The sequence below is a fragment of the Heterodontus francisci genome, chromosome 17, assembly GCF_036365525.1.
Source record: "Heterodontus francisci isolate sHetFra1 chromosome 17, sHetFra1.hap1, whole genome shotgun sequence".
Classification (NCBI taxonomy): Eukaryota; Metazoa; Chordata; class Chondrichthyes; order Heterodontiformes; family Heterodontidae; genus Heterodontus; species Heterodontus francisci.
The window spans coordinates 51295508-51322271 of record NC_090387.1 but is presented as its reverse complement, the minus strand read 5'-3'; the positions used below and the strand labels follow the sequence as shown (position 1 = coordinate 51322271).

General features: G+C 42.8%; 1 protein-coding gene across 5 annotated transcripts in view; it reads left to right on the top strand.

Moving 5' to 3' along the window:
• The window catches only part of LOC137378924 (dipeptidyl peptidase 9-like), a 147811-nt gene that overhangs the window by 40172 nt on the left and 80875 nt on the right, over positions 1 to 26764 (top strand). For all 5 annotated transcript variants that reach the window (XM_068049424.1, XM_068049423.1, XM_068049426.1 and 2 more), the window contains 3 exons: positions 1515 to 1759; positions 9035 to 9147; positions 19776 to 19949. In XM_068049424.1, the coding sequence (XP_067905525.1) occupies positions 1515 to 1759; positions 9035 to 9147; positions 19776 to 19949 (532 nt within the window). The remainder of the gene's footprint in view (positions 1 to 1514; positions 1760 to 9034; positions 9148 to 19775; positions 19950 to 26764) is intronic.

The following is a 26764-nucleotide window of genomic DNA, read 5'->3' as shown; positions in this document are numbered from 1 at the left end:
CTGCCGAGACACTGGAGAAAATGTCAAGCAGCTGACTAGTGTAGTTTTAATACATCAATAGAGAGTTGCACACTCGTTGCATTTGACAGATGGCAACAGAGTAAGAAACTTGGTTCCAGCATTAAAAACAATTTTATACAGTAAATATTTCTTATTGAAGGCCACAAGACTACAAGTGGATGTCTGAGAAATTACTTATTTCCTAGACTTTTTTCTAATTTGTTAAAGTCCCCAGTGCCTAACTTTGTTCATAGCACTCTAAATTTCTATCATTAGGTCAGATCTTGCATTTCCAATTTCAATAGCTTGATTTTCCTTAAAACCCCAGTAGCTGTCTTACAGTCTAGGCCTGGACTATACTTGGGTGGGGTTTGAGGGGGACGGTGTGTGCGTGTGTACTTTTCTGCAGTTAGGGATTGGCTGCATGATTCAATTCAACCTTCAAAGGTGTCCACCTCTGATTATGATTATAAAGATTGTGTTCAAGTCCCACTCCAGAGCTTTGAGCTAGGCAGATACTTCTGTGCAATACTAAGGGATTGCTATATTGTTGGATGACAGATTTATATGTGACATCTGCTCTTTCAGGTGAATATAAAAGATCCCATGGCACTATTCAAAAAGTAAGAGAGTTCTTGTGTCCTGGCCATGATTTATCCCTCAGCCAATATCATTTAAAAAAAAACTGTTAACGGTCATTGTCTCATTTCTGTTTTTGGGATCTTACTGTGCACAAACCAGCTGCCAACAGTGGCTACACTTCAAAAGTACTTAATTGGCTGTAAAGCACTTTGGGATATTGAGTTCATATTTTGTTTTACAGTGCCTCTATGAAGCGCTTTGGGATGTTTTATTACGTTAAAGGTGCTATATAAATACAAGTTGCTGAGGCGGTGAAAAGCATTTGAAAGCTTTTTTCTTCACTGACATTTTTAAGTCTAGCTCAGCCTAGTTTGGCAAGAGTCAGACACATATGTCCATTATTGGTTTTATTACAGTCTTTTTATAAAGTTGTGATGGATTTTTAAAATATTTTTGAGTCATGAATGTTCCCAGCTTCTGAAAACAGCCTGACTGCTCTCCTGACAAGAGCTTATTGATCCATGTTGCATCAAGACCAAGCTTTGAGATATAGTCTTCTTTGACGATGAGACTTAGCAGAAGGCTTATGTGTCACACAATCACAAATGAGTTGTGGTTTTCTTGCGGGTGAGAGATTTATCCCATCACGTTGCTGACCAGGATGTTTTTTTTTCTAACCCTTGTAGGTTTCAATTGGGATGGAGTTTTTATATAATCCAAGAAAATCAGTTCAGCTTTAATATTCACTGTAAATACCTAATTTTTATTTCCACTGTTCTCGTGCAAAATAAAGGTGTAATAAATTTTTGTTGCTGACTTTGCAGAGTGGAGGAACCCATATAGCAGCTGTATGTATTTCTTGTTTCTGTCTCTCAAACTAGATCTGTTTACATATGTAACATTTAAAGTACATATTTTTATTTTTGCTGCAGTTGTGTAGCAAGGGCTGAGGAGATGGCTACGGTGGAAGCACTGTCTGAAAGCACAGAGGTGGTGGATATGGAGGATGCATCCTCTCCATTTTATGTTGAGAAGCACACATGGGATGGACTGAGAGAGATTATCCACAGCAGCAGGAAGTACCCTGGCATTATCATTAACAAAGCACCTCATGATTTCCAGTTCATTCCAAAAAACGATGAGTCTGGGCACCATTCCCACCGTGTCTATTACTTGGGTAAGTATTGTGTTGTAATAGAATGCTGAGTTATGCAGTAAGCGAGAATTAAAAGTCATGCTCAAACTATGCACCTTGATTACTGTATCCGGTTCTGGTCACCAAGATATAAAGGAGTCATGGAGTCATAAAGCGATACAGCACCGAAACAGGCCCTTTGGCCCACTGAATCCGTGCTGACCATCAACTACCCATTTATACTAATCCTACATTAATCCCATTTTCCCTCTCTCATTCCCACCTTCCCTCAATTCTCCTACCACCTACCTACACTAGGGGCAATTTTTTTTTTAAACAATGGCCAATTTACCTATCAACCCACAAGTCTTTGGCACGTGGGAGGAAACCGGAGCACACGGAGGAAACCCAAGTGGTCACAGGGAGAACTTGCAAACTCCACACACAGTACCCAGAACTGAACCCGGGTAGCTGGAGCTGTGAGGCTGTGGTGCTGGCCACTGTGCTGCCCCAATTCCTGGAGGCAGTTCAGAGAAGAGCCATAAGGCTGATTCCTAGCATCAGATAATTAATTTATGCGGAAAGGCGTGAGAAAAATTGACTTTTTATCTTTCTGAAGGAGGTGATTTTGGTATTGACTTTTAGGGGTAGAATGATGGGATGCAAGTCTCATTTGGATTGTAAGAATCTCAAGTAAGATGAGCTTGAAGTGGTTTCATTCATATTTCCAGTGGCTTATGATTCTCCTAGACTAAATAGGGGAAAAAGTGTCCATAATTTCAGACAAAGTAGGAATTAGTCAGTGCATGGACCTGGCCTCTTTGCATGTGCGCATGGAAGCAGAACCTGTGATCAGAGCATGTTAAAATTTTCAGATGAACACCATATTGCTGCAGTAATATTACAATATGCTCTTGTGTTACAAATCCTCTCCCAAGAACTAGCTAAGTTGAGTTGATGAGCATCCAGTGCAGTAAAGATGTGTTGTTAAAGGAAATGCGTGGATAAATACACTGCAGGTCAGGTTGAGAAAACTGTTTGCTGCGGTGACCTGGAGCTGGAAGGCAGCATGATTGGAAAGTTTATTTTTGTTTAGAATCCAGGGACGAAGGAATTATATGTGAAAAGACTGGAAAATCTGTGATTGTCCTCCTTGGAGCAGTGAAGGTTAATGGGAGATTTAAGTGTTCAATATTGTGAACGATTAGGAAAGAAGTAGTGAGAAGTTGTTTCCACTGGCAGAAGGGTCAGTAGCCAGAGGAAATAGATATAAAGTAATTGGCAAAAAAAACTAGAAGGGAGATGGGAAAAATTTATTCAGCACATTGTGATCTGGAATGCACTGGCTAAGAGAATGGTGAAAGCAAATTCAGTAGCAACATTTAGAATAGAATTGAATATATACTTGAAAAGGAAAAATTTGTAGGGCTATAGGGAAAGACCACGGGAATGGGACAAATTGGATAGCACTTTCAAAGAGCCCAAATGGGCAAGATGGACTGAATTAAAGCATGCTTAAGGCATGGCAGGACAGCTCGGCTGCGTGGAATGCCCATCCTATGACGTGGGGAGTCGTGGACGCTTCACGTGGCCTGGATGATCACGTACATAGGAACATATGAATTAGCTGAAGTAGGCCATTTGGCCCCTCGATAAGATTATGGCTGACCTGTTTCTGTCTCGAACTCCACACTCCCATCTACCCCCGATAACCTTAGATTCTTGTTAGGCAAGGGAATCAATCTACCTCCGCCTTAAAAATGTTCAATGACCCTGCCTCCACCACCTTCTGAGGCAGAGTTCCAAAGCCGCACACCTCAGTAGAAATTTCGCCTCATATCTGTCCTAATAAGGCGTACCCTAATTTTTAAACAGTGCCCCCGACTTCTGGACTCTCCCACAAGAGGAAACATCCTTTCTACATCCACCTTGTCAAGACCGTTCAGGATCTTATATACTTCAATCAAGGCTGCCCTCACTCTTCTAAACTCCAGTGAAAATAAGCCAGTCTGTCCAACCTTTCATCATAAGACAACCTGCTCAGTCCAGGTATCCAGTAAACTTCCTCTGAACCGCCTCCAACGCATTCACATCCTTCCTTAAATAAGGACACCAAAACTGCACACAGTAGTCGAGATGTCTCACCAATGCCCTGTATAACTGAAGCATCACATCCTTGCTTTTATTTTCAATCTCTCTCGTAATCACATGTTCAACTATCAACAATAAAGGATATAACTCTATTAACCTTGTTTATGACGCGCTGTACCTGCATACTAACTTTTTGTGACTCATGCACTAGAACACCTAGCTCCCTCTGCACGTCGGAATTCTGTAGCTGTTCTCCGTTTAAGTAATACTCTGCTTTTTTTATTCTTTCTGCCAAAGTGAACAACTTCACAATTTCCCACATTATACTCCATCTGCCAGATTTTTGCCCACTCGCTCAACCGATCTATATCGGTCTGCAATCTCCTTATGTCCTCTTCACAACATACTTTCCTACCTATCTTTGTGTCATTTGTAAATTTAGTTACCATGCCATTGCTCCCTTCATCTAAGTCATTGATATAAATTGTAAAAAAGTTGAGGCTCCAGCACAAACCCCTGCAGACTCCACTTGTCACATCCTGTCAATCAGAAAAGGACCCATTTATGCATACTCTCTGTTTGCTGCAAGCCAGCCAATCTTTTATCCATACTAATATGTTGCCCCTCTACACCGTGAACTACTTTGGTAGCTACCTCCTACTTTGCGCAATAAACTTGTATGTGGCACCTTATCAAATGCCTTCTGGAAATCCAAGTACAGTATGTCATCAGGCCCCCCTTCATCCACAGCGCATGTTTCTCCTTCAAAGAACTCCAATAAATCGGTTAAACATGATTTCCCTTTCACAAAACCATGCTGACTATTCCCGATTACTTTGAGCTTTTCTAAGTGCCTAGCTCTAGCCTCCTTAATGATTTGATTCTAACACCTTTCCCACGACAGGCATCAAGTTAACTGGCTTAAAGTTGTCTGTTTTCTGTCTCTTCCCCACCACCCCCTCCCCCTTCTTGAATAGAGGGGTTATATTTGCTACTTTCCAGTCTGATGGAACCTTTCCAGAATGTAGGAAGTGTTTCCAGCTGCAAAAACTTGAGCATTTTGGAACTCAAGCGGAGGTTGGAGTCACCGGTGCATCTGCGAAGTTGCAAACTACATGGATAGTGCATTTAACGAAGTGGTGACCTTGCAGATTAAGAGTGTGCAGAGAGGGAATGGGTAACCGCTAGGCAGTCTAGAAAGATCAGGCAGGGAGTGCAGGAGTCCTCTGAGTCTATCTCACTCACTCACTAACCAGTTTTCCGTTTTGGATACTAGTGATAATTGTATCTCATAGGAACGTAGCAAGAGCCAAGTTTGTGGCATCGCAAGTGGCTCTGCTGCGCAGGTGGGGTGAAGAAGAGTTGAAAGGCAATAGTGTTAGGGGAACAGACAGGCATTTCTGTGGCCATAGACATGGTATGGTATGTTGCTTCCCTGGTGCCAGGGTCAAGGATGTCACAAAATGGCTGCAGGGCATTCTTTCAGCAGAGGGTGAACAGCTAGAAGTAGTGGTCCAGACTGGCACCAACGGCATAGGTAGAAAGAGGGATGAGGTCCTGAAAGCAGAATTTAGGGCGCTAGGAAAGAGATTGAAAAGCAGGACATCTAAGGCAGTAATCTCAGGATTACTCGCAGCACCACGTGCTAGTGAGTATAGAAATAGGAAAATTGAGCGAATTCACACGTGGCTGGAAAAATGGTGTAGGAGGGAGGGCTTTAGATTCCTGGGGCATTGGGTCTGCAAAATGGACTGGTTACACCTTAAAGGAATGGGACTAATATCCTCATGGGGAGATTCACTAGTGCTGTTGGGGGGGTTTAAACTACCTTGTCAGGGTGTTGGGAACCTGTGAGAGAATTCAGATAGGAGAAAAACAAAGCTGGTTATGCAAAGTAGAAAAGGAAAAGGAGGTGGGGTCGTGCTGATAAGTGAGAAAAGATCTTCGAACAGGATGTAGAATCTGTTTGTGTGGAGCTAAGAAACAGCAAGGGGCAACAATTATTGGTAGGGGTGATTTGCAGGCCAGCAAACAGTAGTGGTAATATAGGGCATGGTATAAATCAGGAAGTTAGAAGTGCATGTAGCAAGAGCAATGCTGTAATCATGGGTGATATTAATCTACATACAGACTGGATAAATCTAATGAACACCAATGCTGTGGAAGAATAATTCCTGGAATGTGTCAGATGGTTTTCTGGAGTAATATGTTGAACCAACTAGGGAACAGGCTCTTTTGGATCTAGTATTACGCAATGAGAAAGGGCTGATCTGGTAAAAGAACCTTCAGGAAAAAGTGATCATAGTTTCAAAAAACATACATTCCTTTAAGGCAAAAGAACCCAATAGGAAAAGCGAGTCAGCCATGGCTAAAAAGGAAGTTAAAAATAGTATTAGATCAAAGGGGGAGGCTTATAAAGTTCCAAAAAAAAGTCATAAGCCGGAGGATTGGAAGAATTTTGGAATCCAGCAAAGAAGGACCAAGAAAGTGATAAAAGAAAATATGACTGTAAAGCAAGAAATATAAATACTGATTGTAAAAGCTTCAGTGGTATGTAAAAAGGAAAAGAATAGCAAAGATAAATGTGGATCCATTACAGGCAGAGACAGGAGAATTTATAATGGGAAATAGAGAAATGGCAGAGAAGCTAAATAATTACTTTCTGTCTTCAAGGTGGAAGATTCAAGAAGTCTCCCTGAAATTATTGAGATCCAAGGGTCTAGTGAGAATGAGGAACTGAAAGAAACTCGGATCAGTAAAAAAAAAGTAGTATTGAAGAAAATAATGGGACTTAAATTTGACAAATTCCAGGACACGACGATCTTCATCCTAGAGTGTTGAAAGAGATGGCTGTAGAGATAGTGGATGCATTGGTAATCATCAAAATTCTATAAATTCTGCAATGGTGCCTGCAGATTGGAAGGTTGCAAATGTAACCCACTGTTTAAGAAAGGAGGGAGAGAGAAAATGGGGAACTACAGACCTGTTAGCCTGACGTCGGTAGTAGGGAAAATACTAGAATCTATTATAAAGGATGTGATTACTGGACACTGAGAAAATAATGGTCTGATTGGGCAGAGTCAGCATGGATTCATGAAGGGGAAATCATGTTTGACAAACTTGGTAGAGTGTTTTGAGGATGTTACTAGCTGAGTGGATAAGGGAGAACCAGTGGATGTGGTGTATTTGGACTTTCAGAAGGCTTTTGATAAAAGTCCCACATAGGAGGTTAGTAAGCAAATTTAAAGCCCATGGGATTGGGGGTAATATACTAGCATAGATTGAGTATTGGGTAACATACTAGCATAGATTGAGGATTGGGTAACAAGCTGAAAACAGAGTAGGAATAAATGGGTCATTCTCAGGTTGGCAGGCTGTGACCAGTGGGGTACCACAAGGCTCAGTGCTTGGGCGCAATCTATATCAATGATTTGGATGTGGGAACCAATTGTAATATTTCAAAATTTGCGGATGACACAAAACTTGGGAATGTAGGTTGTGAGGAGGATGCAAAGAGGCTTCAAGGAGAGATTTGGACAGGCTGAGTGAGTGAGCAAGAACATGGCAGATGAAATATGATGTGTATGTGTGAGGTTATCCACTAGTCGGAGGAACGAAGGTGCAGAGTATTTCTTAAATGGTGAGAAATTGGAAAGTGTTGATCTCCACAGGGATCTAGGTGTCCTTGTTCATAAGTCACTGAAAGCTAGCATGCAGGTACAGCAAATAATTAGGAAGGCAAATGGTATGTTGCCTTTATCGCAAGGGGATTTGCGTACAGGGACAAAGAAGTCTTGCTTCAATTGTATAGAGCATTGGTGAGGCCGCACCTGGAATATTGTATGCAGTTCTGGTCCCCTTGCCTGAGGAAGGATATACTTGCCATAGAGGGAGTGCAGCAGAGGTTCAGCAGATTGATTCCTGGGATGGTGGGATTGTCCTATGAGGAGTGATTGAGGAGATAGGGCCTGTATTCTTTGGAGTTTAGAAGAATGAGAGGCGATCTCATAGAAACTTACAAAATTCTTAAAGGGATAGACAGGGTAGATGCAGAAAGGATGTTTCCCCTGGCTGTGGGGTCTAGGACCAGGGGATGCAATCTCAATAAAGAGAAAGACATTTAGGATTGAAATGAGGAGGAACATCGTCACTCAGAGTGGTGGAAGTTCAGTCATTGAGTAAGTTAAGACAGAGATCAATAATTACATCAAAGGCTGTGGGGATAGTGCGGGAATATGGCAGTGAAGTAGAGGATCAGCCATGATCTAGAATGGTGAAGCAGGCGCGAAGGGCTGAATGGCCTACTCCTGCTTCTATGTTCCTAAGTGCTGTATGATTCTATGAATCCAGAATGTCAATTTTGTGACCCTTGGCTGACTGGCTGAGTCAGGAGCATGCAGTGACATTGCAAGAGTCAGAAAGGAATTTTCCATGGCTTGTTGCCCATCTGTGAATCGTCCAGGTCCTGTTGTATGAATATGTAATAGAGCCTCTCCTATTACAGATAACCCACATAAATGGAGTAATGCACTTGCTGCAAAGTCCAATTATCCACTTCTGTGCCAGTTCAACTGAAAGCTGACTGAGGCAGTAACTGTGTAGTAGATGACTCTAATCTGGTGCCGCTCAGCAGCTATACCGAGCAGTGTGAACATATCTGGCATGATTCTGTAGCGGATTTGTTGCATTTGAAGATGAGGAACTTAATTATTTAATACATTTGGTGGAAATCATAATTCCACTTCCCTTACATAAGATGTATGTCTAATTCATCATTAAAACTGGGATATTTTTATTATTTTACAGTTTATTCTTAATTTGAAGGTATTCAAATTTTTCATTTTGAGTATTTTGAATAAATTCCGACTTTGCTTTGTTTACATTTTTAATTCAAATTATTGGCGAACGCATTGTTTTAGTGCTAAAAAATGTCACTTCATATCAGGGTAGACTGGATTATATGGTTGCTACTTATGAAATATACATTTTTCTAATTTCTTTTTGATTTTCTAAGTGTTGTCTTTAGTACTGTTCCCAGCGTTTTTGCAAAACAGGCTGCAGCTGGCCATTTAACTGACAGGACAGGCAGACCTTGCTGGAAGTTTCAGTATAAATATCTGTTTTAGTCACCAGTTGTCACAACCTGGGCCAAAGTTGTGTGATTGACTGAATCACCTGGATTGTAACATTGCTACTGATTAATACTGGGAACTGTCTTTTCTATAGGGATGCCATACGGGAGTAGAGAGAACTCGCTGTTGTACTCTGAGATCCCAAAAAAGGTCCGGAAGGATTCTCTCTTGCTGCTGTCTTGGAAACAAATGCTTGATCACTTCCAGGTGAGTATTACGTTATAGCAGAGGCCAGTGATGAGGGGGCATAGATTTAAAGTGATTGGTAGAAAAATTAGAGGGGAGAAGAGGAAAAGCTTTTTCACACAGAGTGTGGTGCGGGTCTGGAACTCACTGCCTGAAAGGGTAGTTGAGGCAGAGACCCTCAATTCATTCAAAAGGAGCCTCGATATGTGCCTCAAGTGCCGTAATCTGCAGGGCTGCGGACCAATTGCTGGAAGTTGGGATTAGAATAGGTGGATCGTTTTTCAGCTGGCACAAACACGATAGACCAAGTGGTCTCTTTCTGTGGCCTTAAATCTTCTATGATTCTATATTCTGTAAATTCTTTTAGCTTTGGGTGGCATGATGGTATAATGTTTTAATGCTCCAGTGTCGAGTGCTGTGCAGTAGTTGGGCAAGGATTTGTCGAGTGCTGTGCTGCCAATCTTTGCTATGTCCTAGGGAGGCCAACCTTTTTAATGGGAGGGAATATCAACAGCCTGGTGACCTTGCCTGTTCTCACTACTTGTTACCAAATGAGAGCAACCAAAACAATGGAGCTGTAAACCCGTGCTAAGTTTGTTTTTGTAGTTTCTCTCAGACCATACTTCCTGTCTCGGCTGAGAGAAAGAGATTGGCTGGCAACTTTATCTGTGATAGCTGTGTCTCACTGTTGTCAAGAAATGTGCACAAGCAGCCCAAGGTGAGACTGCTGGAATTTTTTTCTCTCTCTCCCATCATAGAATGGTTACAGCACAGAAGGAGACCATTCTGCCTGTCATGTCTGTGTCAGTTCTCTGCAAGTGCAAGTCACCTAGTCCCACACACTCTCCTTTTTCCCCGTAGACCTGCAAATTTTTGCCCTTCAGATAATTATCTACTTTTGAAAGCCACGATTGAATTTGCCTCCTCCAAACTCTCAGGCAGTGCATTCCAGATCCTAACTGCTCACTGCATTTAAAAAAAAAAAGTTTTTCTTGTCGACTTTGGTTCTTTTGCAGTTCACCTTACCATAAATCGGTGTCCCCTGATGTTTGACCCTTCCCCTCATGGTTTTGTGCACCTCTATCAAATCTCTTTTCAACCATCTCTTCTCCAAGGAGAGCAGCCCCAGCTTCTTTAATTTATCTGTTACTGAAGTCCTTCATCCTTGGAACCATTCTCAATCTTTTCTGCATCGTCTCTAATGCCTTCACTTCCTTCCTAAAGTGTGGTGCCCAGAGTTGGACACAATACTCTAGTTGAGGCTGAACTAGTGTTTCATAAAGGTTTACCATAACTTCTTTGCTTTTGTACTCTCTACATCTTTTTATAAAGACTAGGATGCTTTATGCCTTATTAACTGTTTTCTCAACTTGCCCTGCCATCTTCAATGATTTGTGCATATTAAGCCCCAAAGTGTGTCTGTTCCTGCAACCACCGTGGAATTGAATCCTTTATTTTATATTGCCTCATTTTTCTCTCTCCACATTTCTCTGCAAGAAATTTCATCTGCCATGTGTCCACCCATTTTATCAGCCTGTTTAGGTCCTCGAAGTCTATCGCTATCCTCCTCTCAGTTTGCAATACTTCCAAGGCTTGTGCTTAACTCTTTCCCTCGAACACATGGGTAAAGGTGTAGCAGTGGGCCATGCACTTAAATACCATCTGATCCATACAACCATACCATTATTTTAACCGTGCTCATCTATTTTCCAAAACACGCTGAGCCAGTATTTATAAATTCAAGGCTGTAACATCAGACGCTTGTGACTGGTCTACATTACTATTACTTCATCAAAGAGGTTGATTAGCTCAAATCTTGTATTTGTGAAATGGCAACAAATCACAACTGAATGAGTAGGACCAATCTGCAACAAGCAAGCAGGAATTAAAACTGCCAATAATATTTGAGAGAGAAAAACAAACTTACAAAAAACAGGCAGTCAGCTTCAAACTGCTTTAATCAAACTGCCCCAAGTAGCTTTGACTGCATCTTATGTTCTCTAGTAAACAGCAAATTACTACTGGAAATAAGGTTTTTTAATAATAAAGACATTGAAGATTACATATTACAATTTACAATGTGGGTGAAGCACATGTTTTAGGAAGCCAGTGCGAGAAACCTGAATCTTGAGTTCATTCAGGTTCTGAGACCCGCCGCTGTTAGCTGGCAGGCAACTGCTCCAGCACGCTCTAGTGCATCCAACACCTAGAAACTACACGCAAAGTACTTGAACAATAGCTTTAGAGAGAAAGGTCAGGCAGTTAAATCATGACTCTCAGCCCCAAGCTATATGTTGGCTGAGATTAGCCAGTTTTACAAATTTTTAGTTTTTAAATTTGAATTACAGTCTGTAATTTAAAGCAATTCCTCCTCCACCTATACCTCTTTTTAATCCCTATCATGAAAAACTTCTATTGCAGCCCTGGTTCTGTGGTACATGATACAGTATATCCTTAATAACCACTTGGCACCTAAAGGCAGAATAAAATCCTGCGCCCACCTTCATTTTATTTAACTGAAAGCATGTGAGGTGTGAGCAGTGTCTAGTTCTTTGTGCAGTTGGGACATCAGCTGTGCGGTGTAACTCAACTTAATCTAACCTATAGAAGGGACACCATGTTTTTGATTTGTAGTTGCTACTTTTTAATGTCTTGATTAGAAGAGTTTGCAGTAACATCGAAATACCCATGAACACTGAGCATTTGCAATACACAACAGGCCCACCAGCATCTAATGAGGGCTGACAAAGGAGCTACACTCAAATTGCTGACCTTTTCCTTTCCCAGTTGCCAACAGATGTGTGGTGCATTTACCAAATTTGTATTTTTTACCAATCAAGTTGTATTTGACTCTGGGACTGGATCGACCCTGACCTGATGGAACTGTACAAGAGTATGCTTCTGCTTGGAAGTATGTCAGAATCCATGAGGAAAGGCTTCATGGCACTCACCTACAACCAAGAGGGGGAGAGGAAGGAAATAATTTAATTGCTTAATGTGGACTACAAAATTCTGTCCAAGGTCATCGCCAGTATGGTCAAGTCTGCTTTGGAGTTGATGAATCACCCTGGTCAGATCTGCACTGTATCCAGCAGAAAGATCTCTGATAGCGTGGCGCTATTCAGGGATATGATTGCCTATGTATAGGACAGGGGCGCGGACATCTGCCTCATCAGCTTGGACCAGGGGAAGGTCTTTGACAGTGTATCGCACACTGACCTGATGGACAATGCACTCTAAAATAGGGTTTGAGGAGGGAATCTGCAATTGGATCCAATGACTCTACGCAAACATCAATAGCACAGTTTCAATCAAATCTGGGGTCAGGCAGAGCTGTCCTCTCTCCCTTGTCTTGTTCATTTACTGTATTGAACCTTTTGCTGAGTCTGTCAGGAAGGATGTGGGCATAAGAGGCGTGACAGTCCCAGGCAGTGGAGGCACTCTGGTCAAAGCCTCCCTCTACATGGGCGATGTTGCGTCTTTTGCTCAGATCCGCAATCATTGTCATACAGCACTGAAACAGGCCCATCGTGTCTGTGCCAACCATCCAGCACCTATCTATTCTAATCCCATTTTCCAGGACTTGGCCCATCGCCTTGTATGCTATGGCGTTTCAAGTGCTCATCTCAATACTTAAATGTTCCGAGGGTTCCTGCGTCTACCACCCCTTCAGGCAGTGTGTTCCAGAATCCAACCACCCTCTGGGTGAAAAATCTTTCCTCAAATCCCCTCTAAACCTCCTGCCCCTTACATTAAATCTATGCCCCCTGGTTATTGACACCTCTGCTAAGGGAAAAAAATTCTTCCTATCTACCCTCCTATCTACCCTATCTCTGATCCTCATAATTTTGTGTACCTCAATCAGGTCCCCCCTCAGCCTTCTATGCTCTAAGGAAAACAACCCTAGCCGATCCAGTTTCTCTTCATAGCTGAAATGCTCCAGCCCAGGCAACATCCTGGTGAATCTCCTCTGCACCCTCCAGTGCAATCATATTCTTCCTATAGTGTGGTGACCAGAATTGTACACCGTACTCCAGCTGTGGCTTAATTAGCATTTTATGCAGCTCCATCATAACCTCCCTGCTCTTCCATTCTATGCCTCAGCTAATAAAGGCAAGTATCCCATATGCCTTCCTAACCACCTTATCTACCTGTGCTGCTGTCTTCAGTGATCTGTGGCCAAGTACACCAAGGTCCCTCTGTACTTCCTAGGGTCCTACCACCCATTGTATATTCCCTTGCTGCCTTCGCCCTCCCAAAATGCATCACCTCACACTTCTCCGGATTAAATTCCATTTGCCACTGCTCTGCCCATTTTACCAGCCCATCTATATCGTCTTGTAATCTAAGGCTTTCCTCCTCATTATTTACGACACCTCCAGTTCTGTTGTCATCTACGAACTTACTAATCCTACCTCCGAGATTCACATCTAAATCACTAATGTACACTACAAACAGCAAGTGTCCCAGCACTGATCCCTGCGGTACACCACTGGTCGCAGGCTTCCAATCGCAAAAACATCCCTCGACCATCACCTGCCACTAAGCCAATTTTGGATCCAATTTGCTAAATTGCCCTGGATCCCATGGGCTCTTACCACCTTAACCAATCTCCCATGCGGGACCTTATCAAAAGCCTTACTGAAGTCCATGTAGACTACATCAGCTGCTTTACCCTCATCCACACACACTGTCACCACCTCTCAAAATTTAATCAAATATGTTAGACACAATCTCCCCCTGACAAAGCCATGCTGACTATCCTTGATTAATCCTGTCCCTCAGAATTTTTTTCCAATAGTTTCTCTACCACTGATGTTAAACTCACTGGCCTGTAATTACCTAGTTTATCCCTACTACCCTTCTTGAATAATGGTACCACATTCGCTATCCTCCAGTCCTCTGGCCAGAGAGGATTTGAAAATTTGTGTCAGAACCCCTGCTATCTCCTCCCTTGCCTACATAGCAGCCTGGGATACATCTCATCTGGCCCTGAGGATTTATCCACTTTTAAGCCCACTAAAACAGCTAATACTTCCTCCCTTTCAATGTTAATCTGTTCGAGTATATCACAATCCCCCTCCCTGATCTCTACACCTGCATTGTCCTTCTCCATAGTGAACACAGATGAAAAGTAATCATTTAAAATCTCACCTATGTCATCCGGCTCCACACACAGATTGCCACTTTGGTCTCTAATGGGCCCTACTCTTTCCCTGGTTATTCTCTTGCCCTTGATATACCTATAAAATGCCTTGGGATTTTCCTTTATCTTGCCTGCCAGTATTTTTTCATGCCCCATCTTCGCTTTCCTAATTACTTTAAGTACCTCCCTACACTTTCTATACTCCTCTAGTGCCTCTGCTGTTTTCAGCCCCCTGAATCTGCTATAAGCCTCTTTTTTTTTTTTCTTATCCAATCCTCTCTATCCCTCGACATCCAGGGTTCCCTGGACTTGTTGGTCCTACCCTTCACCTTTACGGGAACATGTTGGCCCTGAACTCTTACTATTTCCTTTTTGAATGACTCCCACTGGTCTGATGTAAACTTTCCTACAAGTAGCTGCTCCCAGTCCACTTTGGCCAGATCCTGTTTTATCATATTGAAATCGGCCTTCCCCCATCCCCAATTCATAACTTTATTTCCGGTCCATCTGTGTCCTTTCCATAACTACATTAAATCTTAGTTATGTTCACTATACCCGAAATGCTCCCTCACTGACACTTCTACCACTTGTCCGGCTTCATTCCCTATGATTAGGTCTAGTACCGCCCCTTCTCTTATAGGACTTTCTACGTACTGACTCAAAAAGCTCTCCTGTATGCATTTTAAGAATTCCGCCCCTTTAAGCCTTTTGTACTAAGTCTATCCCAGTTAATGTTGGGAAGTTGAAATCCCCTACTATTACCCTATTTTTACACCTCTGAGATTTGCCTACATACCTGCTCCTCTATCCCTCCCTGACTGCTACAGGCCTCCAAGCACACTCCCAGCAAAGTGATTGCCTCTTTTTTGTTAAGTTCTACCCATATAGCCTCATTTGAGGAACCTTCTAAGATATGATACCTCCTTACTGCAGTAATTGACTCCTTGATCAATAGAGCAATGCTGCCCCCTCTTTTTACACCCCCTCCGTCCCCATCACACCTGAAGATTCTATATCCTGGAATATTGAGCTGCCAGTTCTGCCCTTTCCTCAACTATATTTTTGTAATAGCAATGATATTATATTCCCACGTGTTAATCAATGCCCTCAATTCATCTGCCTTACATTATTCACTTGTCTTAACAGGTCTATATTTGCTCTGTCTTCCAGACTGACTTGGTTTCTCTCCTATATTTGGCTGTGCATCACCCCCTACTGTACCTCCACTCTGTATCCCGTCCCCCTGCCAAATTCGTTTAAACCCCCGTTTTCTCCCCCCCCCCCCCCCCAACAGCACTAGCAAACCTCCTTGCAAGGATGTTGGTCCTGTTCCAGTTCAAGTGCAACCCGTCCGACTTGTACAGTTCCACCTTTGCCAGAAACAGACCCAGTGATCCAGGAAACTAAAGCCCTCTCTCCTGCGCCATCTCTTCAGCCCTGCATTCATCTGCTGTATCCTCCTATTCCTATACTCACTAACACGTGACACCGGGAGTAATCCAGAGATTACAACCTTTGAGGTCCTGCCTTTTAATCTACTTAGATCTATCTTTCTATGTGAACCGTGACCTCTGACTGTTCACCCTCCCCCTTCAGAATGTCCTGCCAGCTGTCAGTTCGCAGACTGATGAGCATCTGCGACCAATTTGAACTGGCCTCAGTTGCCAAAGTAAATTGCGGCAAGAGCGAGGCCATGTTCTTTGGGAACTGGGCCGACTGATCCTTTGTCACCTTCACCATCAGGTCAGACTCCTTGAAGGTGCTGGGGATATGGTTCAGAGGAGCTGGGGTGTGCACCAAAAGCTGGAAGGAGCATAGAGCCAAGGTGAAACAGAAACTGGGCATGTGGGAGCGATGCTGCCTCTCCAGTGTGGGTAAGAACCTGGCCATCAAGTGTGAGGTGCTCTCGGTATTGCTGTATGTGGCGCAGGTCTAGCCCATACCCAACTCCTGCGCTGTGGTAGTCACCCGAGGCATCTTTCGCTTTATCTGGAGATCGAAGATGGTTTGCATGTAACGTCCTCGAGGCCCTGCAGGGATGATTCCCTGAGCAGACTGTCAAACTCATTTTGGCAGAATGCCTCATCGCCAGAACTTTCAAATAAGCACCAAGACGTAGCGTGGCTAGTGGTGAGAAGGGCCTTCCCCATCAGCTCCTTCCTGCATGCCCGGAGCCTCACCACCTCTGCACGCTGCCCTCGAGGCAGCTGCGGTGGGGAAGAGACCGTCGCCCCCCCCCTTTCTGGAATATGCCTTTGCAAAACAAGTCTGGAAAGCGATGCAGTGGTTTTTGTTGAGGATTATCCTGAGCATCTCTGTAATGCAGGCCTCTGCTCTACGAGCTGTTCCCAGGGATAAACTTCAACTGCTGCTGGAGCACCATCAACTCTGTGGAAAACGTGCTTTAGTCTGCCCAGTGCATAGAGCTGTCAACGACCAAGTGTTGCAGACTGGCACATTCCAAGGTCCAGGGCGCACTAAAACTTGGGGCAGCTGCCGCAAAGGCTCGATGGGGGAAGGCTACTTTTGTAAGGCTCTCTCACCATACTATACTGAGGGGCTGGAACCCATGTAAAACTCCTTGGGCTGTATGCACCAGAGAATGTTGTTGATATGTATTGAAAGTATACACTGTAAATATAACCTGAAATGGCAAGAGTAGTGAGGCACCTCATGTACTGTATTGAAAGAAACTGATCTGTATTATTCATTATCTAATGTCCAATTTGAATTGTTCTGTAATTCATTTTTTAATGAATTTTTATTAAGTAAGTATATTTTTGAGGAAAAACGTATTTTTTCTTTTTGCATTTGCAGCCATATTCTAAACACCTGCTAAAAATGGTCCAGGTATTAAAATTAATTAGGATCAAAAGTAGCCAAGGACAATTTTAGAATCTCACTGCTGGGTGTGGTCAATCTTATGTTCTGTTACTTCCCACAAATATTGCATCTTTGAAACCTAAATCTAGTACATTTCTGGTAAATTTTTTTGTAATGAAAAATCTCAATTCAGCTCTTTAGTCATTCAGCAAAGCGCAAAAGTTCTGTATTTCACCAAAGCTGCAATGTTATTGCATATATAACTGGTGTTTATGTTGAAGATTGCTTTCTTTTTCTTAAATTAATCTAATCGTTACTCACATGGTTTAGGACAGCAGTGGCCCTGATAGCAGGTTAGAATGCTAAGTAATGATTTTCAATACTGTTCATTCAGGTGTGGCAAAGTTTTTTTTTTTGCCGATGTCATGGACAGGTGGGTGATGGTGTAGCTTGTTTCCACTTTTTACCTCTCACTGACTGCTGTTTTTACTCGTGTTTCAGTCCCTGTGTTCGGTTTGTCAAAGTGATTGTTTTAAACCTACAAGAAAACTGAAGATTAAATATTTATTGAACAATATTCACCCGAAATGTTTGCATTCTCTCTCGTGCACACACAGGAGAAGATAGATAGAAGGGTAAGAGGTGTTAAGAGTTCAAGATGTAAAAGTCTGCTTCAGGAAAAACTTGTGGGATCCTCTTGGAAAGTGAGTTTTAAAGTTTCAGGTCTGTTAGCTGGTTGCCTTGTATTTGGTGGGTTGCTAAGTCTTGCAGATCATTTCAGTTTGAAGACGGTGCTGATTACTTCAGTTTTCACAGGTGGAGGGGTGTTTTAAAAGGCACTCTCTTTGCTGCAGTTGGCTTTCAGCCTGTGTTAGCTGGAACTGATCGGTCTCTCTCAGCCTGTGTATTGGAATTCAAGATGGCTTTTGATGTTGACCATGGCTAGAGAGTCCAGACTGATGTTAATAACTGATGTTCTGAACTGAAAAAGACCCTTTTAAAGATGAACTCAAGTGTTGGTTTTACCCATGCAACCACAGGTTTCAGTTGTTGATGGGTTAGTACAATAGATTTTGCTGGCCCTATTTTAATAATATGAGGGCTGTTCACACACTATTGTGGTGAAGGGTAGCTGGGGATGTAGATTCTGGGGAGTGCCTTTGTCTTATTTTGATTTGTGTATAGCTCACATCCATGTTTGATCAGCTGTCTCATTTCCATGCAGACGGCATTAGTTGGTTTCAGTTCTAGTGGATGTGGATTTTAGTGCAGGGGTTGATATGGGTCATATGACTTGTCCTCTATTTTGTTGACAGCAAATATACCAGTCTTATAAAATTGTAATTTTTTGCAGTTTGTGTTTTCATTGCTGCACTTCTCGTGAGTGTGACACCTTTATTTTAAAAATCTTTTTATTGCAAGGAAACAACTTTCAATAATTACTGTTAGATTACTGTTGTAATTCTTTTCAACTAAGTGAAGAGAAACTGTTGAATTAATGTATTGAGTGAGAGTTGCTGTTGCGTTGTGGCTCGGTACTTTCCGCAAGGGAGGTTTATCTGAGGAGATGATTTGCATCGGATGGCAAAAACCAATGCAACAAGAGAGCGGAGAATGGTGGCCTTCGGCATTTATAAATTGCTAACTTCACTTTAAAAAAAAAAAAAAATTCCACTGAGGAATTCAAGTTGCTTTGTACAAAGGAACAGCTTCAATGGCATTTCCAGTATTGGTTCATGACGTCTCCTAAATCTTTAGTGGACTTTGCCTTTCCAAGGCGCACTAATCACAGTATACTTTTGCCTCTTGTTTTCAGGAGCGTTATTTCCCTCTAGTGGTCCCTATTTTGCGCACTCTTTTGTGGTTGAGGAGCTAGGAAACCTGCTGTAGACCCTCTGCTAATGTAGCTCTTGAATGGGTCACTAAGGGCAACACTGATTGGGCTGACTCATATCCTGTCTTACACTAGCAGCCAGCCGAGGAGACTGATCAAATATTTACTTAAGCTGGATTTCTGGTTATCAGTATGCTTTCTACCTTCCACACAAACGTGGCACAAAGGCAATGATGTCTGGGATTTGTGTTTTTTTCTGACGAGGCGACTTTTTTTTTTGCTCCTTTCTAGTTCCCTCAGGGTGCTAAGTTACCTATCGATTGCGCTAGGCCACTGAAAGGGATTAAGAGTCAATCGAAAAGTGTGGTACTAGTGTTACAGGTAGGCAGGTTCTGTTTTTTGAAGGGTATTAGTGGATCAGTTCAGTTTTAATGACAGGCAGGTAGCTTTGCTTATTCAGTGTCAGCCCACCAGATTTATTAAATTAAGTTTCACAAATTGCCGTGGTGGGATTTGGACTCATGACCTCTAGATAACTTGTCCAGTACCACACCACTATGCTATCTTCTAGTTCCTGAATTAAAATAGTGACAGCCTCCAAAAGCATCCAATCCATTCCCTGCTGTGCACTGTATTCTGCATCCTATTCATAGTTTTAATTCATACAAGTAGTTTTGCATATGTGCATACTGATGTAAAAAACACAGTGGCTCCAGGTGAGAACCAGACAGGTTTTTGGATTGTTTTGAGTAGATCTAATTAGTGTATCATAGTTCTGCTAATAATTACACATTGTTATTCAAAGAATTGATGCAAATTAGTTTTGTTCTTGTGGTTATCTTATAGGCGACTCCACACCATGGGATGTACTCACGGGAAGAGGAGCTCCTGCGTGAGAGGAAGCGCCTCGGGACATTTGGAATTACCTCATATGACTATCACAGGGATAGTGGGCTTTTCCTCTTCCAAGCTAGCAATAGTCTTTTCTATTGCAAGGATGGAGGGACAAATGGATTTAATGTAAGTATAGATTTGATGCTGAAGCCACTGGTAGTCGGGTCCTTGCATGTCTGATCAGATTTCCTGCTGTTTTTCTAGCTACCTCTATTAGGGCTGTGCACACTGTTTGCATTACTTGAAGCTTTGGAGTGATTAATTGCAATTAAAATTATATTTTGGTTTGTGTATTGCTGAAAATAGACATTTGTCAAAGCTTTTTGCCTTGCACTCATCAGGACAAATCAAGAATACCAATGTAAGGCAAACAACAAATTTATACTGTACGAGAAAAGAGTGATGATTGGTTGGCAAGTGGACTCGGGTAGAGGCGTTGCTATGGAAAATGCACCAGTTTATGCTGACCGTTAACTAACCAGCTTTGTTTGAAATTTAAACCAGGCAGCTTGGCTCTGATTGGTCAAGGCATTGCCCTAAGGCATGAACCAGCGAATGGCAGTCACTTATTTTGTTTAGCTGAAAGAGGCGCAATGTGTACATGTTTTTCTGTTAGTAAAGAACAGGGCCCTGTGTATTAATATATGTAGCTTTCAGTGCACGCAAATGCGCCACACTGAGAGCCCGACTAACCATCTTAAATTGTTTGTCAGCGTAATTCTTAGCACACTGAGGATTATTTAGCAAATTGTTGAAAGTTTTTTTTTTGTAGGGTACTGACTGACGTGACAGACAAAGATACACTGAAACCAAAGTCTCGTATAACTTCACTTTATTAGTACTAAAATCACAAAGCATACAAATGCTTACAACAGTTTTATTTAGACACCAAATAAGTACAAGTCTCACTTGTACAAGATACTACCCATCAACACAGGTGATCCGTCTCTTGTCACGGTTGATCACTGAGCCTCCAGACTCGGGGTCCTGCCTTCGAGAGTTGTTCCCAGGTTCTCGCTGGGAATACCCTCCAGTGTTAACCCATATATATTCTTTGAAGGCTCCTTGCTCAACCCATGACTCACGTGATCTTGTTTTGCACAAATCTTCAAGCATTATCTCAACTTTGGCAAGCATTAGCCATTTAGCCACCTGGACAGAAGTCCAGACTTGTTTACAGTAACCTCCGTCCGTTCCCCTATATCTGTTCCTCTTTTATTTATTCTTGTTCAACACTCTAGTCTAATAGTCACATATCCCTAACCACAAGCTGCGACATGTTTGTTAGCTTACTTCAGCAAGTTCTGCGCTTATCTTTAGTTGCCTTAGAGCATGCTGGGTATAAAGCGTTACTTGACCAACTTTTCAGGGCCTACAGTCCCCCCTTTGACACTTATAAATTTTCTATTTTATTACATTGCTCATTCTTCTAAATCATGCCCTTGTACAGTCATAATTTCATTACTAAAGGAAAAGCATACATAAAGCAATGTTAAAGAAAGCGCAATTTCAGAATCACTATCACATAAACAATCACTTGTGCCAACATAATATAGTCGCAATTTTTTTTTTTAAAGAGTATATTGATCGTTCATTAATTCATTTGAAGTATCCACTCATAGGTTATACGATTATGCTTGTGTTACATAATTGTCTATCTTTTTGTAGAGCAAGTTCGAATACTGATTGCCTTTAAGGTAGCTGTCCAACCTGTGTCCATACATCCTCTCATTCCTTCATTGATTTTTTTAAGTTTCCAAATTAAGTGTGTCACATATAACACCAGGATACCCAAAACCACTATCCGGACATGGGAGATAATTCTAAACCAGGGTTGTAGCTGCATATTTGACCCCCAGTTCCATATGTCCTTCCACCAAGTAGAATCGTTTATCTCGTCAGTCTCATCTTGTAGCTTCTTTGACTGTTCCAGTTTGTAGTACACTTCACCAATGGCTTTTAGCTGCTGTCTCTCTTTACACAAATGTGTGGGCAATGGCTGATTAGTATATTCATATTCCCAGAGGTAATTTTTAAAAAAGTTTTTAATTTAGAGATACAGCACTGAAACACGCCCTTCGGCCCACCGAGTCTGTGCCGACCATCAACCACCCATTTAAACTAATCCTACACTAATCCCATATTCCTACCACCTGTCCCTGTAATGAATCAAGTCCTACTCAATACGTTCTGTCACAGTTTCTGTCTTCCATTTATGTATGTCTACCAACTCTATCTTCCCTCTTTAGTTGGTATTTGTGGGTTGAAACAAAACGTACTGTTGCTCACTGGGCAAGTTCAGTTATGTCCATACTGGTATTCCTTCATCGTGGTGTTTTAAGCAATATCTCCCCTTTCCCATATAGGCCACATGGGTTAGCCCTGATTCTGCTTTCCTAGTCTCCATGATGCAATTTACTGTGGCATTAAATCCACATTTTGGCTCTGCTGTTTTATATATAGGATGAGGACATATGACCACCTGGTATTCCAGACTACACTTAGACAATACTGTCCCAATTATATCTCTCCCAATTTCCACAGCATAGGGTAATATATCATAGTATTTTATGTAATTTCTTCCCCTTATATTTTCTACTTTGTATAAAGTTGCATCCCTAACTTATCCCTTGGAATTACAGGTATTCCCACTACTACTCCAATACTCATAGATCTTGTATTTACACACTCCTGACCTTTCCATACTTTAACAAGTTTTCTGAGTTGGCACCGGGTAATTTTATCCTTTGTGTGACTAGCTTCGTCAGATACAGGAGAAATGCCGCGAACAACAGATGCCCCTCTACATTGCTTTCATTGATCTCACCAAAGCCTTTGACCTCGTCAGCAGGCGTGGTCTCTTCAGACTACTAGAAAAGATTGGATGTCCACCAAAGCTACTAAGTATCATCACCTCATTCCATGACAATATGAAAGGCACAAATCAACATGGCGGCTCCTCCTCAGAGCCCTTTCCTATCCTGAGTGGCGTGAAACAGGGCTGTGTTCTCGCACCCACACTTTTTGGGATTTTCTTCTCCCTACTGCTTTCACATGCGTTTAAGTCTTCTGAAGAAGGAATTTTCCTCCACACAAGATCAGGGGGCAGGTTGTTCAACCTTGCCCGTCTAAGAGCGAAGTCCAAAGTACGGAAAGTCCTCATCAGAGAACTCCCCTTTGCTGACGATGCTGCTTTAACATCTCACACTGAAGAGTGCCTGCAGAGTCTCATCGACAGGTTTGCGGCTGCCTGCAATGAATTTGGCCTAACCATCAGCCTCAAGAAAACGAACATCATGGGGCAGGACGTCAGAAATGCTCCATCCATCAATATTGGCGACTACGCTCTGGAAGTGGTTCAAGAGTTCACCTACCTAGGCTCAACTATCACCAGTAACCTGTCTCTAGATGCAGAAATCAACAAGCGCATGGGAAAGGCTTCCACTGCTATGTCCAGACTGGCCAAGAGAGTGTGGGAAAATGGCGCACTGACACGGAACACAAAAGTCCGAGTGTATCAGGCCTGTGTCCTCAGTACCTTGCTCTATGGCAGCAAGGCCTGGACAACGTATGTCAGCCAAGAGCGACATCTCAATTCATTCCATCTTCGCTGCCTCTGGAGAATACTTGGCATCAGGTGGCAGGACCGTATCTCCAACACAGAAGTCCTCGAGGCGGCCAACATCCCCAGCTTATACACACTACTGAGTCAGCGGCGTTTGAGATGGCTTCGCCATGTGAGCCGCATGGAAGATGGCAGGATCCCCAAGGACACATTGTATAGCGAGCTCGCCACTGGTATTGGACCCACCGGCCGTCCATGTCTCCGCTTTAAAGACGTCTGCAAACGCGACATGAAGTCCTGTGACATTGATCACAAGTCGTGGGAGTCAGTTGCCAGTGTTCGACAGAACTGGCAGGCAGCCATAAAGGCGGGGCTAAAGTGTGGCGAGTCAAAGAGACTTAGCAGTTGGCAGGAAAAAAGACAAAAGCGCAAGGGGGGAGCCAGCTGTGTAACAGCCCCGGCAACCAAATTTTTCTGCAGCACCTGTGGAAGAGCCTGTCACTCTAGAATTGGCCTTTATAGCCACTCCAGGCGCTGCTCCACACACCACTGACCACCTCCAGGCGCTTACCCATTGTCTCGAGATAAGGAGGCCAAAGAAAAGAAGTGACTAGCTAAGTACTCCAACTAGGTGTCATTTATCCAAACTGGCACCTGTCCCGCACCAATTTGCCTCATTTTGCCACGTTTGTTCTAACATCCGTGAACCATATGTAGACAATCCTCTTGTTTTCTCAGGGCACCAGTCAGGTAGCTGGATATCTGAGATAGTCCATATTACCAGTACCAACTAATGCTGCACGTTATCACATACAATTTTATTAGTTTTATGATCGCAAGTCCATTTCCTGGTCCTGCAGTTAAAGTAGGGCAAGGGAGATCGGTCGCTTGTTGTTGGGGTGGTTGATGCTTCTCGCCCCCATACGCCCACGGTACAGAGCCAAGGGGCGTTGACGTCATCTTTTGCAACATAATAGAGCCAAGAGCCCCCAATGTTGAATGGTTTCACACATGTTGATTGGTTTCTACAGTCTTTATCAACGCACTGCCATACGGGGAACTCGGGGCCCCATCTTTGTGAACTCATCGGACCTCCTATTTCCTACGGGGATCTCGGTTAAACTGTTTCACACTATCAAAATATGTATCAACCGGTAGGGGAAACGTGTGGTTGTGTCACCATAAAAACGACCGCAGCTAGTTTTGCACCCTTCACACTTAGACTCACCGGTAACTGAAAGGCAAGGTCTTTGAGATTTTCCACAATGATCCTGTCTCTCTAATCTTGTTCTCTACTGTAGAGGAACAGTCAACAAAATTTTTTTAGTGCTGGTTTGATTGCTGGCTCTTTCCCTTGTACAAAATGTTGTCCAATCGCAGAATCCCATCTAATGTTGGACATTGTGTTTTGAGTTTTACAAGCACGGGCTGATTGGGTACGGCCTTTACCTTGCCCGTTGTGAACAGCAGAAAGGGCATATTGTTATGATCTGCCAGTCTTTGGGATGTATGGCCTATATACCTAGCGTCTCACTGGCATTGAAATTCATAGAAACATAGAAAATAGGAGCAGGAGTAGGCCATTCGGCCCTTTGGACCTGCTCCGCCATTCAGAAAAAAATCATGGCTGATGGTCTAATTCAGTGCCCTGTTCCCGCTTTCTCCCCATATCCCTTGATCCCTTTGGCATTAAGAAATATATCTATCTCCTTGAATAGATTTAATGACTTGGCCTCCACTGCCTTCTGCGGTAGAGAATTCCACAGGTTCACCACCCTCTGAATGAAGAAATTTCTCCTCATCTCATATCTAAATGGCATACCCAGTATCCTGAGACTGTGACCCCTGGTTCTGGACTCCCCAGCCATCGGGAACATCCTCCCTGCATCTAGCCTGTCTAGTCCTGTTAGAATTTTGTAGGTTTCTATGAGATCCCCTCTCATTCTTCTAAACTCTAGTGAATATAGGCCTAGTCGACCCAATCTCTCCTCATACGTCAATCCTGCCATCCCAGCAATCAGCCTAGTAAATCTTCTTTGCACTCCCTCCGTGGCAAGAACATCCTTCCTCACACTACTACAGATGCAGTAAGACATCCTTGCTCCTGTACTCAAACTCTCTTGCAATGAAGGCCAACATACCATTCGCCTTCCTAACTGCTTGCTGCACCTGAATGCTTGCTTTCAGCGACTGGCGTACAAGGACACCCAGGTCTCGTTGCACCTCCCCCTTTCCCAATCTATCACTATTCAAATAATCTGCCTTTGTTTTTACAACCAAAGTGGATAACCTCACATTTATCCACGTTATACTGCATCTGCCATGCATTTGCCCATTCACCCAACTTGTCCAAATCACATTGGAGCCTCTTTACATCCTCCTCACAGCTCACATTTCCCCCCCCCAGCTTTGTGTCGTCGGCAAACTTGGAAATGTTACATTTAGTTCCCTCAGCCAAGTCGTTAATATATATTGTGAATAGCTGGGGCCCAAGCATTGATCCCTGCGGTATCCCACTAGTCACTGCTTGCCACCCGGAAAAAGACCCATTTATTCCTACTCTCTGTTCCCTGTCTGTCAACCAATTCTCAATCCATGCCAGTAAATTACCCCCAATCCCATGTTTTTTAATTTTGCACACTAGCCTCTTATGTGGGACCTTATCAAAAGCCTTCTGAAAATCCAAATACACCACATCCACTGGTTCTCCCTTATCTATTCTGCTAGTTACATCCTCAAAAAACTTCAGTAGATTTGTTGAGCATGATTTCCCTTTCGTAAACCCATGCTGACTTTGTCCAGTCCCGTTTATGCTTTCCAGGTGTTCTGCTATCACGTCCTTTATAATAGACTCCAGCATTTTCCCCACTACTGATGTCAGGCTAACTGGTCTGTAATTCCCTGTTTTTTTGTCTCTGCCTCTATTTTTAACTAGTGGGGTTACATTTGCCACCCTCCAATCTGTAGGAACTTCTCCAGAGTCTGTAGAACTTTGGAAGATGACCACCAATGCATCCACTATTTCCGGGCCACAAGATGTAGATTATTAGGCCCTGGGGATTTGTCCGCCTTTAACCCCATTAATTTCCCGAGCACTTTTTTTTTTACTCATACTGATTTCCTTCAGTTCCTCCCTGTCATTAGACCCTTGGTTACCTAACATTTCTGGGAAGTTATTTGTGTCCTTCTTTGTGAAAACAAAACCAAAGTATGTGTTTAATTGTTCTGCCACTTCTTTGTTCCCCATTATAATTTCCCCCGTTTCTGGCTGCATGGGACCGAAATTTTCTTCTAGTCTTTTTCTCTTCACACATTTATAGAAGCTTTAACAGTCAGTTTTTATGTTCCCCCGCTTAATCATCCTCTTTGTCCTCCT